Source organism: Gobio gobio (assembly GCF_949357685.1).
Source record: "Gobio gobio genome assembly, chromosome: 3".
In the NCBI taxonomy this organism is placed as follows: Eukaryota; Metazoa; Chordata; class Actinopteri; order Cypriniformes; family Gobionidae; genus Gobio; species Gobio gobio.
This window is the reverse complement of record NC_137099.1, coordinates 40,313,108-40,329,405: the sequence shown is the minus strand read 5'-3', so window position 1 is coordinate 40,329,405 and position 16,298 is coordinate 40,313,108. Positions and strand designations below refer to the sequence as shown.

Sequence of the window (16,298 nt, the reverse complement as noted above, 5' to 3'; positions counted from 1 at the left end):
GGAGGAGGCTATGGGACCAAACAAGGCTAGTGTCTGTAACTATCTCTTATCAAATACATATTCACTGAATTAAATTACTATTGTCTAATTAACATAATATACACATTTTGTACTTAGTACTGTAGCTGAACCGCTGCCATTTTGAAAGGCCAGTAACACATCCGTGCCTTTATGAAGTGATTCAGACTGCGACTAAAATGCAACAAAAAACGTGACAGTTTAAAATAGGCTATATTTGCCATTGGTGACAGACTGGAAAATCGTGCGTGCGTCGATATGCGATTTGTTATATAATATCTTATGGCAATAGTCAATAGAGTGCTGCTGGGATGATGTATTTTTGTAGGCCAAAGCTCAAACGTCCAGAATCATTTGAGCATTTCCGGTTCTATTGTCCTGAAGTCACTGTGGTTAAGTACCTGAAATAAGATGGTTAACAAGTGATTTTCACATTTTATTCTACAACATAAAATACCTTGTGCGTTTACTTGTCTTGAAAAAGGCTGTTAACAAGTGGCTAAATGAGACCTTTTTTGTGACCCAGGGCTTGACATTAACATTTGACATTTTCAAGAGGGCTTGAAATTCAGTGTGGGATTGCACGTAATTATACACACATTTGCAGATTTTGTGCTCACACCCAAATTGCGCACACAAAGCACCTCTCAGAACTAAATTATTTTTAGTTCTTAGTTTTTTTTTTAAATAACTATAAAAAAATATAGTTGCTGCTTATTGCACTGAAACAATCAAATACACACAACTTTCTTTTTTCAAAATGCCAGTCTTGAGTATTCACATAAACACAGTCAGTTATGTTTTAAGAGAATGTAAACAGTTGAGAAAGCAAATGCATGTGTAACAGTATAATGGATCCGTGCGTCAGGTCTTAAAGTGACAGCAGTAACTAATATACCTGCTGCCTAATTATGAGATGATATAAAAAATATCTATATGGCTGTTTTTCCCCATGGTATCGATGTCAAAATGGTGGCTAGTGAAAATGCTGAGTGGACAGGAAAATCACTAGCCACAGTGGCTGGTGAGCAAAAAGTCAAGCCCTTAACATCACACCAAATCGAAAACTCTTCTAAGCACTAGTCAACTTCTACAACCTCATTGTGTTTATAATCACATGCTTAAACTATTCTAGCTCAAACCTTCAGGGAAAATGCTTTTTAAAGATTTAAAGAGTTGTCGGAAGCCATACAGTGGCAAAGTTGCAGTCATGGTGTAGTTCGGTTATAGCCTATGCTTTTTACTTCTGGTGATTGTTTTAAAATGTATAAAATAGTGCTGTCAAACGATTAAAATATTTAATCGCGATTAATCGCATTAATGTCATAGTTAACTCACAATTAATCACAATTAATCGCACATTTTTATTTATTCTAAATGTCCCTTGATTTCTTTTTGTCCCATTATTTTTTCTTATTTTAATGCTCTTATCAACATAGAAAAGTGGATCGGCTTGCTTTGTTCAAATGTTTGTTTTATTGAAAACAACATTGGCATACTTTAGTGTTCGATTTCACACCAACATTCTCACTTGGAGCAAATAATCTCACACAATGTAACACTGCCCATCAATAAAAGGGTGAAACAAATACTTTGTTGCACAAACAGCCCCTTCAACAGCCCTTACAAAGGGATCAAAACAGGGTGATACAATATAAAATTACAAAGTGCACATGCAAGGTAAACTAGGACTCCGCCTATAGTGCAGTTAAACCAGGGGTCGCCAACTAGCGGACTCCGGTCCGAATCCGGACCGCGAAGCCTTTTGACGTAATGAAACAGTTAACGTTGCAATGCTCAGTTACTACGTTCAGACCCAGACGCGCGGTCAAGCATGCAGTGAAGAAGAGACTGATGGTGCGTTCACACCGGACGCGAATGACGCGACATGCACGCCGCTTAATCCGCGCCGCAGAATGTCTATTTGCGTCTTTGCATTGACTTAAATCACTCGCGCAAAGTGCTTCATTCGCGTCTGGTGTGAACGCACCATCAGAGCAGAAAGCAGCGCTCAAGACAAGCACTTTTAGTTGAAGACCCCTGAGTTAAACCATGGCTTAATACGTTTCTCATTTCGGCGTCTCACGCTTGCCATCCACGTCTAATCTTTTAATGGCCCAAACGAGTGCGGGCAGCCGCAGCGTGCCTGATGTTTTGTTTCCGGTCTAGCTACATCCGGAGTGGTGTTGTAGTTTTTCTAACGTTACTAGTTGTTGCAACAGCATGTGAAAAAACTACAAAGTTTGTTAGACCAAAAAGAACGTTAATCTCGCGATAAAAAAATTGACGCCGTTAAAATAGGTTTGCGTTAACGTCGTTAATAACGCGTTTAACTGACAGCACTAGTATAAAAGTTGTTTATTTTGTGAAGATTATCATGATGAAAAAAAAAAAGTACAAGAATCATGCGCTTTTGTCGGTCACAGAGGTTATTGTCTGCAATAATCCAAAAGGCAATGGAAAAAACCTATTGGGTTTTTGTCTAAGGAACCAGGGTGATTCTAATTTACAGGTTGGCCTAAAAAAAAAAAAACATCACTGCTGCAATTTGTCCACAAGTGTTCACTGTGCAAAACAAGCAGCACTGCACCAGCAGTGATCGCCGAACAGCAAACAATTGACTCGCCGACTTTCTGGGAGCTTATTCACCGTATCCCCCAGAGATAAGTCCATACATGCCATTCTCATCTCCGTGCGTGCCATAACTCTGTCTGACGCACCCCCCTGCTAGCCTAGCTTAGCACAAAGACTAGAGGTATATGGCTGCAGCTAGCCTACTGCTCAATAAGTGACACAATAACGGCAACATTTTCCTATTTACATGTTGTGATGTGTATAGTTACATCGTGTACTAAGACCAGTGGAAAATGAAAAGTTGCGATTTTCTAGACCGATATGGCTAGGAACTATACTCTCATTCCTGCGTAATAATCAACCATGGGTGCAGCAGGCGCAATGATATTACACAGCGCCTGAAAATAGTCCCCAGTACGCTCCCTGTGAAAGCAGGTTGTCACGTTGGTTATGTTGACGAAAGTTAGCCTATTTTCAGGCGCTGCGTAATATTGCGCCGCTGCACCCATGGGACGGCAGCAAAGTTCCTTAATTATTACGCAGGAATGAGAGTATAGTTCCTAGCACAGGGTTCCTACACAATTTTCATTTCAAAATTCCATACTTTTCCAGACTCGAATTTCCAGACTTCCTACAGATTTTTACGAACATATTTAACTTGTTCTGATAAAATGTTTTCAAATTCAACTGCTAACAAGTGTTACATTCTAAAGATTTAGTATTGGCGTTTTTGCCTTTTATTAGGATAGGAAAGTAGCTAGACAGGAGGGAGAGAGGGGGGAGGGATTGGGAAAAGTCCATGAGGCAGGACTCGAACTCGGGTCTCCCGAAGCACAACAGCACTACATGGCAAACCACTTACCCACAATGCTATCGCCACCGACAAGTATGTTATACTCTGAGTCAAATCCTCTATGTAGGCTATCTAATATTTAGAAATCCTATATTAAAATATTGCCTTTTGTGACCTTAACGATCAAAATGCTAAATCAGTCACAATTTTTTTAAAGGGTTATTAATTTACCCAAAAATTTAATTTCTATCATAATTTACTTACCCAAATGTCATTCTAAACTAATAAGACTTTTGTTAATCTTGGACACATGAAGATATTTAAAGGATTAGTTCACCTCAAAATGAAAATGTCCTAATCAGTTACTCACCCCAATGCCATCCAAAATGGCAACCAACTCAGTTGGTTGCTCAAAAACGTAATTTATCTTTCACTGAAGAAAGTAAGTCATGGATATCTTGGATGGCATAGAGTTGAGTAAATGATTAGGACATTTTCATTTTGGGGTGAACAAGTCCTTTAATAAAGGGACTGAAATCTCTCAGGTTTAAAACATTAAAAATGTTAATATAATAAAGTCTTATGGTTTTGAAAGACATGGGGGTGAATAAATGACAAATTTTCATTTTGGGTGTACTATTCCTTTAAGAACTCCACCATCGACTCTGTTTTATCCTCAAACCCAACTTGCTTTCTCAAACTACAAAGTGCTGTGTTAACCACTGTTGAACTGTGAAAAGGAAGGAACACACAGGTCTGACCTTTACTGCCATAGCTAGGCTACAAGTTTTTCATTCATTGAAAAAAAACGATTTTGTATATATTTATTATATACATTTAGAAATTCTTCATTTTATATTTAGAAAATGAAATAGGGACAATAGTCTGGAAAAATATTTTTCCATACTCGGATTTATTTTTTCCATACTTTTCCAGACCTGGAAATTACTCAAATCAAATTCCATACTTTTCCATACTTTTCCAAAACCCGCAGGAACCCTGCTAGCAATATCTGTCAAGAAAATCACAACTTAAAATTTTCCGTCTCTTAGTACACGATGTAACTATACAAAATCACAACATGTAAATAGGAAAATGTTGGTTTTATTTAGTCACTTATTGAGCAGTAGGCTAGCTGGAGCTGTTTACCTCAAGTCTTTGTGCTAAGCTAGGCTAGCGGTGGGTGCGTCAGACAGAGTTATGGCACGCACAGAGATGAAAATAGTATGGACTTATCTAACTCTGGGGGATACGGTGAGTAAGCTAAAGTCCCAAAAAGTCAACGTGTTCCTTTAAATCCAAAAAATACTTTGTTGAGTACCGCAGCTGTGATTTCTGAATTGTAATTGAAATTACGATCTTTTCAAAAAGATTTACAAAACGTATTTATCAAAGCCTTTTGAATGAGGCCGAGTTTATAACAGACTCCTTCACTGTAGTACTGCAAATCAATTTTTTATTATGTCTGAATTCAAACGAGCCGGAAACCATTACTAACCCTAACAATGTTGTAATAAATGGTATTCTAAAAATACAATCATTATTTATCATAGTGAGGTCAAATTGAAACTTTGTTTGGGAGTATAACTTGTTAGGTGGGTGACATGTGGAACCATAAGTGGCAGTGACATTTTTTACACATTACACAAACACAACTAGGATTACTAAAGTGACAGCATTAACCAAACGGTTTCTGACGAGCAATTCTGTGAATTGTCAACTTAAAAAGTAATGTCACCCTAGTCGCATGTGTGTGTTATATCTGGGAAACCAGTCATCAGTGCAGGCCCATATTCAGCTTATACAAGATCACGTCAGACATGTAAAGGAGCATCATGGTCCCCTGAGTCAATAAACCCTTGATGAGGTCAGACACACGGCCCTAGCTAGCTGCCACGGGGGTAGAAGGGAAAACTCCAGGTGGAGTTTCATGCTCTCTACTTCAGTCAAGTCACCACTCTCGAAATGACGTCGCCCGAGCACAAGTACACACTTCAGAAGATGCATGTGGCCGCAGCAATTCTGCACAGAACAGTGCCTTTTTTCTACCCGAGTAATCATTGAGGAAAGTGTGTTGCTGTGAAGAACTGGAGATTAGCGAAAAGCTGAAGTGATGGATGTGTGGGACCCGCTGTAGTTTTGTTCTTTAACGAAACCTTTTTCCTTGGAGAAGTGAAAGGCAGACTGGAAGGGATTCCCCACCTCCACATACACACACACACTTCATACACATCTACAATAATGTGAGGCCAGCACATCTATCACAAGAAAAGCACACGCACCACAATCCACCTTCAGAAAGTGGAAATAATTAGGTCACATGATCACATGACTTTTACAGTAAAATAGTAACACTTGCTCCAGAATTTAGATTAAAAAAATTCAACACCAGGTCAGCACTAGAATCCTGCACTGCAACAATGGGGAAAGAAAAACAAGTAGCCTATCATGGTGTAGCTTGTCTAGTCGTTATTATCCTTGACTTCACCTGCCATGCTGTTCCGGCTGGGAAAACTTTTGCCAAATGCCATGCCAAAACAGATAAATATGGCCTTTAATCTTTAACGCAGGGAATTCCCGAGCACTGGCTAACTCGTTTGAAAGAGCAGCACCTTATTTAACACTGTTGTTGTTACTGACTGTTTAAGAGTTATCACAACCTGTTGTGTTGTTTTTTTAGATAAGAGCGATCAGAACTCTATTGTCAATTCCAGTATGTGGAATGATGGGGGTTTTCCCTCTTAAGCTCTCGGTTTCTCCTTAGCTCTGGGCCATCCTCAGTGAAAAGATCTTCATGAGTGATTACAAATAATACTCTCTCATCTCCGATCTTTGATTCCTCTTCAATAAACCCATCTCTCTCTGACCCTTTTATTGTCCAAGCCCTTCTTTGGAAGACTGATTCTAGACATCTCTCTGCACTTTTTCCTGTCAAGACGGGATAAAAAAACGACAGCTGTTATATTCGGATGATGAATATGGCAAGGGAACATACTAGGATGCAGTTACATTTATCTAATACTCAACTGACATTATAATTCCCAAATGTCTATAGTATAATGTGTGTGTGTGTGTGTGTGTGTGTGTGTGTGTGTGTGTGTGTGTGTGTGTGTGTGTGTGTGTGTGTGTGTGTGTGTGTGTGTGTGTGTGTGTGTGTGTGTGTGTGGATATGTATGCAGTCATCTTGTGTAGTTGCTCTTCTCATTCAGTCAAAACAATTAAAGTTCATGTTGAAAGTACTAAATGAATCTGGCATCAAGATTTTACAAAAATGAGGTAACTCCAGCATTGCATCATGGGTGACTAAAAGTGGGCAGACTTAAAAAAGCACTTCCAGGAGATTCACAAAATCTCCCATTGTTCATTCTCCGATTTCCCAGCCAAACACATGCTGATTTTTAAATTATACAAATATATATTTTAGTTAATTGAATTATTTTACTATATATTTTTTACATTTTAAAATGTAAAATAAATGTATATTTTATATACATTTATTTTACTATAACATTTAAGTTCTAGATTACAATACTAAAATATTTCATTTAGAATTTTTTTTGTCTCTTGTACTTAAATAAAACCAAGGCTGCATTTATTTGATCAAAAATACAGTAAAAAAAATAAATAAAAAAACTGTTATGTTGTAAAATATCATTAAAGTTTACAACAATGTAGAAGTCTTTACAGTCACCTTGTATAAATTGAATGCATCTTTGCTGAAAAAACAAAACAAAATCGTACTGACCCCAAACTTTTGAATATTATATAGGCTTTACGCCGAACGTCACATGAACATACAGGAAAACAGGGTAACGCTTTATTTTAAGGTATTTATTACTATGGTAATAACATTACATTACAAGTAACTAAGTATAAACCAAACCATAACTCTACTGTAAGTGGTTCAATGAAAAATTATAATTTTAAGCAAAAGTTTTAAAATGCATTTTTATGTCCAAAAAATGCATGGTGTTGATTCATATTGGTTTTACGGCTTATAAGACAGCATTCATTCATTATTAAACAAGATTTCTGATTTTACCACCCAGAAAATGTCAGGTGGTGCGACCATATATTCATTTAAAATAATATACATATACATAGGCTCAAGGTTATACATACATTTTTTAAATCAAATACAAATTTTTATAATAACAACACATTTTCAAAGTTTTACAGGGGTCATACCACCTGACATTTTACTGACCATTACTCAAAAATGTCAAATGATTTAATATTTATGGGAGGGTGACTAACATTGTAACTGCATCAAAGGGGTCCTCTGGGCTCTTCTGTGTGATGTCATATGCCGTCACATGGTTTTCTTAAAGTAACATTGCATAAAATGCCATTTTTATGTCAGTCGCTCTCCCTGACATTTGGAGAAGTAGAATTAAAGTAATAGAATAGTTTTGAAATAGGACTGATACACTATTTTCCTTCATTTATAAGGAATTTAACGTAAAATCATTCCAAACTATTTGATTAAGAATTTTATTAAGAAAATGAACCTTTTTATTGCAGTTTTGTTTCCTGTTTGTACGTTCAGACGGTCGCACAACCTGACATTTTTGGTCTTTCAAACACCACAACTAAAGTCAATTGAATTTCAAAAAAATTAAAAGGGTTTCTTATAAAGGAAATATTGTAGATCAATTTGATAAATGACATGTATTTATTAAAATTCTTTTTAGGAAAAAAATTAATTCGGGCACAAAAAATACATGGCATGTCATTGACCTTTACATTGATCATGTAAATTAATTAATATTAATTGATAAACTCAGTACTTATTTGAATAAATACTTGTAACTACATCACAGGTCTTATCTCATCCGCTTGTTGGAGAAAGCGTTAACAGCAGTACGAACTGACGCTGATATGGACTTTTAAGGTAATCAGCTAACCTAGCTAGTTATTTTTATTGTTGCCATTTTTACATTTAAATATCTGGACCCACTTTATATTAGGTGGCCTTAACTACTATGTACTAACATTTAAATTAATATTTTGAAACAATGCACTTATTGTGTACATACATGTTTTTACATTGTACTTACATTTGAAAAATTACCTGCATGTAATTACATCTGTAATTATTACATTTATAATTACACTGTTGACACTTCCCTTACACCTAACCCTACCCTTAAACTTACCCATACAACCACACCTGTCCCTAACTTTACCCGTATCCCACCTCAAAATCAGCAAAAGTGTTTTGCAATACAATATGTGCAGTACATTGTACTTATTTTTTGATATAAGTACATAGTAGTTAAGGCCACCTAAAATAAAGTGGGAGCAAATATCTAAATGTTAGTGAGAAAAAAAAAAAACCTTTTGATATCAATCTGCATATGCAATGGCCATCGGTTATGCTCATCTAATTTTAGTAATTGATCATTAAAAAAAAAAAAAAAAACACCGTCACGACATTCTAAAGTATAAAGTTAGTGCCTGGTTTGTCTATAAACCAGTCGCTAACTTTATACTTGCCATTTAAAATGGCATGGTGTGAAAATGTTTAAATATATTATCATCAATTACTAAAATGAGATCATCTCTTCCAGAAAAAGACAAGCAACAGTCTCTCTAACCTGTTATATCTGTTTCTTTGTTACACACTAAAAGGAGGTAGGCGTTCCACCACAGCGAAAAAGTTTTTTTGGCAGGAAGTGAAGAAAAAAAAAGCCCTACATGAAACAAAGTTTGATGACGACGGATAGTGACAAAAGTTCCCTTTCTGTAGGAGTCATAAGTTTAGAAATAGTCTGTCAAGTAGTTTCGAAGATTAAAAATATGCTCTCCCTCCCATTTTAAAATGTGATTCCAATACATTTTTTGAAGTGAGGTAATCACACTTTTTTTGTTGCACTTTAGAAGTGAAAGCCAAAATCATGTAAATGCTTCTAAACATTCTGTCACTTTAAACACCAAGCTAAATGTCTCACAATACCAACACAATTATTTTTAACATTTTTGTATTAAAATTGTTCAATCTCAATGTTTATTACAGAGTTCCACGAATGGGGTCACCAGAATGTATCAGGCAAAGCTTAGCTAAAATGAACCATATTGCACCAATACTCCTCAACTAGTAAGAGTTGTCAAATGATTCACTTTTGGGTAGCCTTTCTGACAAGGTAATGATAGTCTTATAATCAAGAGAAAAGAAAAACAACCAAACTATTAGTTTGATGAAACATCACAATATTTCAAAGCACCATTCCTTTAAAATAATTTGAAATGGAGAATCATGCACAATAATACATGGCACATTTAGAAAATCTATTTAAATTTCATGTTGACTTTAACACACCCTTCATGGGATGGCGGGGATTTTTTTTCCTTTTATTTCTTCTGACGGCATTTCAGAAAAATTAAGCCAGCTGCCAGCATAAATATCACCTTTATCTCAAAATGTATTCAGCAGGGCACGCTTAGTGCAAATAAGTAGTGCTAAATGATAAAATCTGAAATACTTTTATTTTAAGGTTATTATTTTCACCTTCAACATACACTTACCTCTCAGCAGAAACAATAATACTGCGTCCAACGACGCTCATTGATTGGACTGGAAAAGATGGTTTAACTGATAAGAGAAAACACCAGCCTGAACCGGGATTGTACCTGCCACACCCCTGGAAATAAGGTAACAGGAAAGAAAACATAGCTAAATAAACCGTAAACTATTCATAATGACTTTAACATTTGAAATTATGCCAGGATAGCTATTAATGTCATCACTGTTATTACTGCTTAAGTATGCAGATGCAGCCAGTGTAAAACCGTAAACACAATTAAAATTGTTGTGGTGTTTCATATGCATCCGTTCTTACCAGAACGAAGGGGACGGACCCTTTGCAAGGTGCCAAGTAATGCAAATTAGGGGTGTTAGGTTGCTCCTTTTATGTTGATCTGTAGTCGGCTCTGTATTTCCCCTTGATTGGATAAGGTTAGGAATTTGGTATGTGTTATAAGATGCAGATGGAAAAAAGACAACGGACACAGAATTGTCCTGCCACTCTACTGTATTCCATCTTTCAAAAAGAAAGACAAGATTTTAATATTACTTAACAATATGTTAAAAAGTAGCCAGTCCGGCTTCAGTGTTAATACAATATACACTCTATAACAGATTGATAGTGTGAGTATTGTTCTTTTCGATTCAATTCTGAAAGTATTCTGATACAAGCTTGGTACAAGTTGAAAAAAAAAAAAAAAAGAAGAAAAAAAAAAAAAAAAAAGGTAACTTGAACACAGTTGTTACTCTGAACAATTTTAAATGGAACTGACATGTGAACATTGTCAAGTATTAGCCGTTCTCCTGATAAAGGGAGAGATAGGGGACAATGACTTGAAGCTGACCAGTCCGATTCTCTTGACGAGTTGTGAGGAAGTGCAGTGCTAGGTGCAAAGGTGAGCAAAGCCACAGTTGATTTGAATAAAACGATCTTTTTTTTTTTCATATTCATCTTTTTTCTTAAAGCATGTCTTCTGCAGTGCCTTCATCCAAATGTACATAAAGCCAGAGAAAACCCAGAACATGACACACAGACCTAAGGGAAACGGCCCACTCACTGACAAAAAGCGCACACGCTTTTTAAAAGAAGAAAAGGGAAACCAAAATAATAGGGATAAACTTATAGAGTAGCATTTTGGAGTTGTTTTTTTGACTTTGCTCTTTTTTTCTCTCTCTCCAGAAGTACTGCAGGGATATAAGCTCGTTTTGGGTTCCTTGCAGAGCCCACAGCAACAAGGACAAGGCAAGGCGGCATGGATAATGTAGACCAGAGGAGCGGTTGAAGCATAGCAGCACTGGGGTCAGCAGTCAGTCTGTAGAAACGTGGGAGAGAAAGAAGAAACCAGGGGAACGCTTATCGAGTCCTGCCATTGTCTCTTGAAAGGAAGACCCATTTAGTGGGCAGCAAACGTGGCCTTCTTCAAGCTAAAATTGGACCAGTTGATAGACAACCTCTGCCTCGTCTGTCGCGCAGAGTCCAAGCAGAACCTGCGAAAAAGGTGAAGAATAAATTAATCGGGGAACAAAAGGTCATGAATGCCAGGTCACATTTACCATTGCTCGGCGAAATTCCAAATGGCAAAATCCAGTCATAAGAATAGGAATCCGCACAATAGGGAGTTTCGTGTGACGGCAGAAAAGTTCCCAATGCAGATTTTGAATTTGCCACACTGACCAACAGAAAGCTGCCTGGTTTGAAAGTGTCTACTGTGTAAGCAGAGCTTTATACATCACTATTGACAATGGACCTGACGGAAATTTTTGACCGTATTTCAAAATCTGACTGAATACTACCAAACAGTACCTTTTGAAATATTCCACCTCGCGTTCAGTCTCGTCCATTTCTACGCTGTCCAAATCAATGTCTTTGGGCAGAAATACATCATCTGTTGGAAAATAAGATAATTCTGACTTGTACAAACGTGGACAAATTGTAAAATATTCCTTTTCAGACAATTTGGCAGTTCGAAACACTTACCTATTGAGTTATTCATCTTGTCCGCTTTTTTCTTCTTATTCTTCTTGGCTTTGCTTTTGGGCTGAGGGGACTCGTTGTTTGGGACTTTGCCATTCTGCTGAGGAGAGTCTAAAGCTGAAGATTCGATAACAGGAGAGTTCCTCTCGTCTTTTGCTCCATTCTGCTGCTTTTTCCCATTATTCCTCTCTTCCCTCTTGATCTCAGTCACTGACTCCTCTGAAGCTCTCTGCTTGGCTTTGGCTTCAGTTTGAGGGCTGGCCGCATTCCCAGCTTTGGGAGGCTCTGGAGCTTTGGAGGTCTCGGCTGGCCTCTTTGTGGCCTCACCATTGGTTTTGGAGCCATTTGTTTGCTGTTTGGGTTTGACCTTGGTATGGGAGGACTCTGGGTGGGAGGTGGTGCCATTCTGGAGGGCAGGAGACTCTAAAGGTCTCTCTTTGCAAGTCTTTGGGCTTGGCTGTTGCGATGGGCCGTTCTTCCCATTGGTAGGTGATTCAGGTTCTAGACGAGGTTCCTTAGGACCGAGGCGGATGAGACTATGTAGTAGCTGTGTTTTGCCATTCTGCATGTTCTTTTCTAAAACACTCTGTGCGGTTTGCTGAAGAGGCTGAGGATTATTGGTTGTTGGAACGAGAGAAGGATTTTCAGACTTGGTTACCTCCTTGGCTTTATTGTCTTTCTTTTTCTTCTTAGATGCCCGCAAATGCTGCATTTCCTGCAGACGGAGCAGCTCCTGCTTCAGTGCCGCCTCCTCCTCCTCCTGCTGCCTTCTCTGTTCCTTTAGAAGTTGCTGCTGCTCCTCCAGTTCCCGAGCCTCTGCCTCTAGACGGGCTTTCTCCTCCAGCTGCAACCAAACAAAACCCCAGACAGTTAATCTCATGAGCCTCCAAAAGATATATACATGCAAACACATTATCCCATGACTAGTGTGTTTTTTAATGTCACTGTATATATTAAAGGTGCTGTGATAAGGAATTTCGGTGTTGATTCCGATCACCGGTACCGATCACCAAAATAGGAATATTAGGTTGCGGTCACTTTAAGACCGATTGCACGGATCTAATATAAATGTTACACATGCAAATTAATTCCCAACAGTTTGTGTTCACTTAACACATAACCGACGGTGTTTATGTGAATAAGAGACTTGATCGCTTTTTATGATGAACACATTAATTTAGGCTTTTACTCACATAGAAACATTGATCAGCGAACAAAAACAGAAGCTCAACTGAACTTGAATGACACCCAAGAACAAAACCTTTTGGTTGGAGCTCAAACGGGTTGCGCAACCAATGAGGTTAATTCTAGTGTGTAGCGTGTAACTGCAGCGCGTCATTCGAGTTCGGTTGCGCTTCTGTTTATGTTCGCTGATCAGTGTTTATATGAGTTTACGCCTAAATTCAATCTGTTCATCATAAAAAGCGATCGAGTCTCTTCATAATATTTGGACTAAACCACTTAATTCATTTCGTTTTCTGATCTCTTTATGAACTTTTTGAAGCGTCAAAGTTGCAATTGTGTTGGCTGTCTATGGAGGGGTCAGAGAGCTCTCAGATTTCATTAAAAATATCTTCATTTGAGTTTCGAAGAACGGGTTTGGGGTGACATTTAGGGTGAGTAATTAATGACAGAATTTTCATTTTTGGGTGAACTAAGCCTTTAAAGGTCCCATGGCATGGCATTTTTCTATTATTTTATAATGTTTCCTGAGGTGTACTTATATTGTTAGTATAATTTTTACATCATAAAATGTCATAATTTAGAAATAAAAGGCATTTTTTCAATACTGATGTTTGCCCTGTGGCTGAATGCCCTGTTTCAAGAGGTGTGTCTGCTGTGAGACTTCAGTAAAAACGCCCACTGTTGTGATTGGCTGACATCTTTGCATTTGAAATGAGCGGAGGGGGCGTGGTTTAACGAGGTCTACGAGGCACGAGCTGCTGCCAGAGAGACGGATGGACCGGAGTTCACTTCACATCAGTTCTGTCAGTCTCAGTTCAGTGAACTGTTGTAGTTACAGCATATACTTCAGGTTATTAGTCTATTTCTAGTCGGAGGGACTGTCACTCATGTCACAAGCGGTGAAAGTTAGTAACTTTAGTAAATTATGGATCAGCGCTGACTGGAGACGCGAACGATTCAGTCCGATTTGGTAAACTGATTCGGTTCACTAAAAAGAACCGGTTCAAAAGAAAGATCGTTCGCGAACCGGACATCACTAATGTACCAGAGACGGAGCACAGCGATTGCTAACAAAGTTATTTATAGTAACTACTGAGTTATGAGAGCGCTGTCAGTCAGCGCGAGTTTATTGTGTTTGTATCTGAGAGTTCTGAATAAACACGAGTCTCAGTCACACCGAGTCCGTCTTCATCATTATTACCAACTTTGTAACACATGCAAAGTACCATTACAGCTGTCGAGATGAACGAGTTACGAGTAAGTGTTGATAATAGCATTATTTTTAGATATGTTCCTATCATATGAAAAGCGTCAGTGACGCGCATTGAGTACACAGCGCAAACAAAGATACAACAGCATTAATCGAATGTAATCCAGTTTATTGTGGGGAATAGCTGGCTAGCCTAGCTGGATACCCTCACGCTTACCCCCCTTCTGCTTAATCTCGCGCCGCGTAAGGCGCCTCCGCTGTGGGCCAGATGCAGTACTGGGGGTCGGGATGTTGAAGGCCGACCGGTCAGTGCAGCCCGAGCTTCGGCGTGCGTGAGGTTTATCTTTAAAGATGTTACTCTGCTGATGTTGAGCAGAAACGACTGTATGCACATTTTAGAACAAATAGACGCGACGAGGACGTACAAAAACACTGACTCACAAGATAGAAAACACGAAAACACCGTTCTGTCGGGAGAGAGAGAAGCTGCAGTGTGTGCACGAATAATAAATAATTAGCTACACATCAGAAATCACTGATCACAGATCAGAAGGAACTGAAAAAAGACTTCGGTTTTCATTTTTACATCCAAACACTGAGAAACTGCCAGCGTTCACTCGTTCACAACCCATGATCTCTCGAGCGTTTGCATGGGCGTGCCAGATTCTCTGGGCGGAGGAAAGGGAGGTAACTGTTCCTGCTTGGACGTCAAACCAGGAGACTTCAGGATTGGCTAGTCTGGCCTGTCATTTTCTCAAAGGCAGAGAAAAACAGCCAGAACTGTCAACATTTCTATCCACTTGGGGACAATATTCAGGCTAGGGGAACTCATATTAATGTTGAAAAACCTCATAAAATGAAAATGTCATGCCATGGGACCTTTAAATGCAGTGAAGGTATTTTAGCTGCACATAGATAAAATGTTCATTTACACTTGGTGTAAATAGTATATATATCGCTATTTGCACAGTGTAAATAGCAATTATCGCTAAGAAAATATGCTCTTTTCACTGAGTGTAAATAGCATCTAGTGTATAGCCGCTAACTAATAAAAAAAATCATCTAGTGCTTGTCAGGTCTTAAAATTTGGAAAATAAAACCTCAGATGAACAACACATGACATAAGGGCTGTCAAAATGGATGAAAAACTAAATTCGATATTCTTTCTTAAATATTATCAAAATTCTAATTATATTCGAATTCTAAAGGCAATACTTAAAGCTACACTATGTAACTTTTCCGTCCACTAGAGGTCGCCTGTTCAAAACAAAGGCGTAGTTTGATGACGCCACGTTTGAGCGCAGAATCTTGGGACATGTGGTCTTCACCTCAGTCAGGAAAACAGTCAGGATAGGACTCGGGCAGAAATCATGTTCATGGATGCGATTATTAACATTACTGTAGTCTGAAGCAGAGCAGGACCGAGTGTTGTGGAGCTGAGCAAGGCCGCAGGAGCGATTGAAGAGCGGGACTGTTATTATGGCATAGTCGCCGGCGGGACTTTTATTATGACACGGTTGCCGGCGCCACTTCCTCTTTTCCAGTCATGAGTATGAGGTAACACAACTCTGTTTATCGTATATATATATCTGAGTGTGTTGAAAAGGAAGTTATGACGTTCGCTCGGCGGCTGCTATGACACTTGTTCACACTGCAGAGAGAGTAAAGTGTTTCACTGAATAAAACCGGAAACCGAGGGTGACGCAGATATGACGCAATCGACAGGCGACTCCCTCACACGCATAGCTCACACGTCCCGGTTCCTTGGTTAAAATAGCAATTTCTCACGATTTACAAATAGTTGGAAACATTTGGGATATTCTAAGTACTCAACTGAACAAAATATATAACACTGGCCTAGTGGTTTCTGGATATTTTACTGCAAAAATCCTACATAGTTCACCTTTAATGTTAGAGGGGAAAAAGTACTGTATTGTCTCCTATGTCCACAAGAGGGTGCAAGCGAGCGCAACAAGCAAATGTAAACCAAATCAAGCATTGCGTCTTTTATTGAAAT

General features: G+C 38.4%; 1 protein-coding gene across 1 annotated transcript in view; it reads right to left on the bottom strand.

Annotated features, from left to right (window-relative positions):
* Positions 1 to 10,403: 10,403 nt before the first annotated feature.
* Positions 10,404 to 16,298, bottom strand: part of fam193a (family with sequence similarity 193 member A) — a 39,808-nt gene continuing 33,913 nt past the window's right edge. The window contains exons 21-23 of the mRNA XM_079812181.1: positions 11,890 to 12,730; positions 11,716 to 11,797; positions 10,404 to 11,399 (exon numbers count right to left, since the gene is read on the bottom strand). Of these exons, the coding sequence (XP_079668307.1) occupies positions 11,306 to 11,399; positions 11,716 to 11,797; positions 11,890 to 12,730 (1,017 nt within the window). The 3' untranslated portion in view covers positions 10,404 to 11,305. The remainder of the gene's footprint in view (positions 11,400 to 11,715; positions 11,798 to 11,889; positions 12,731 to 16,298) is intronic.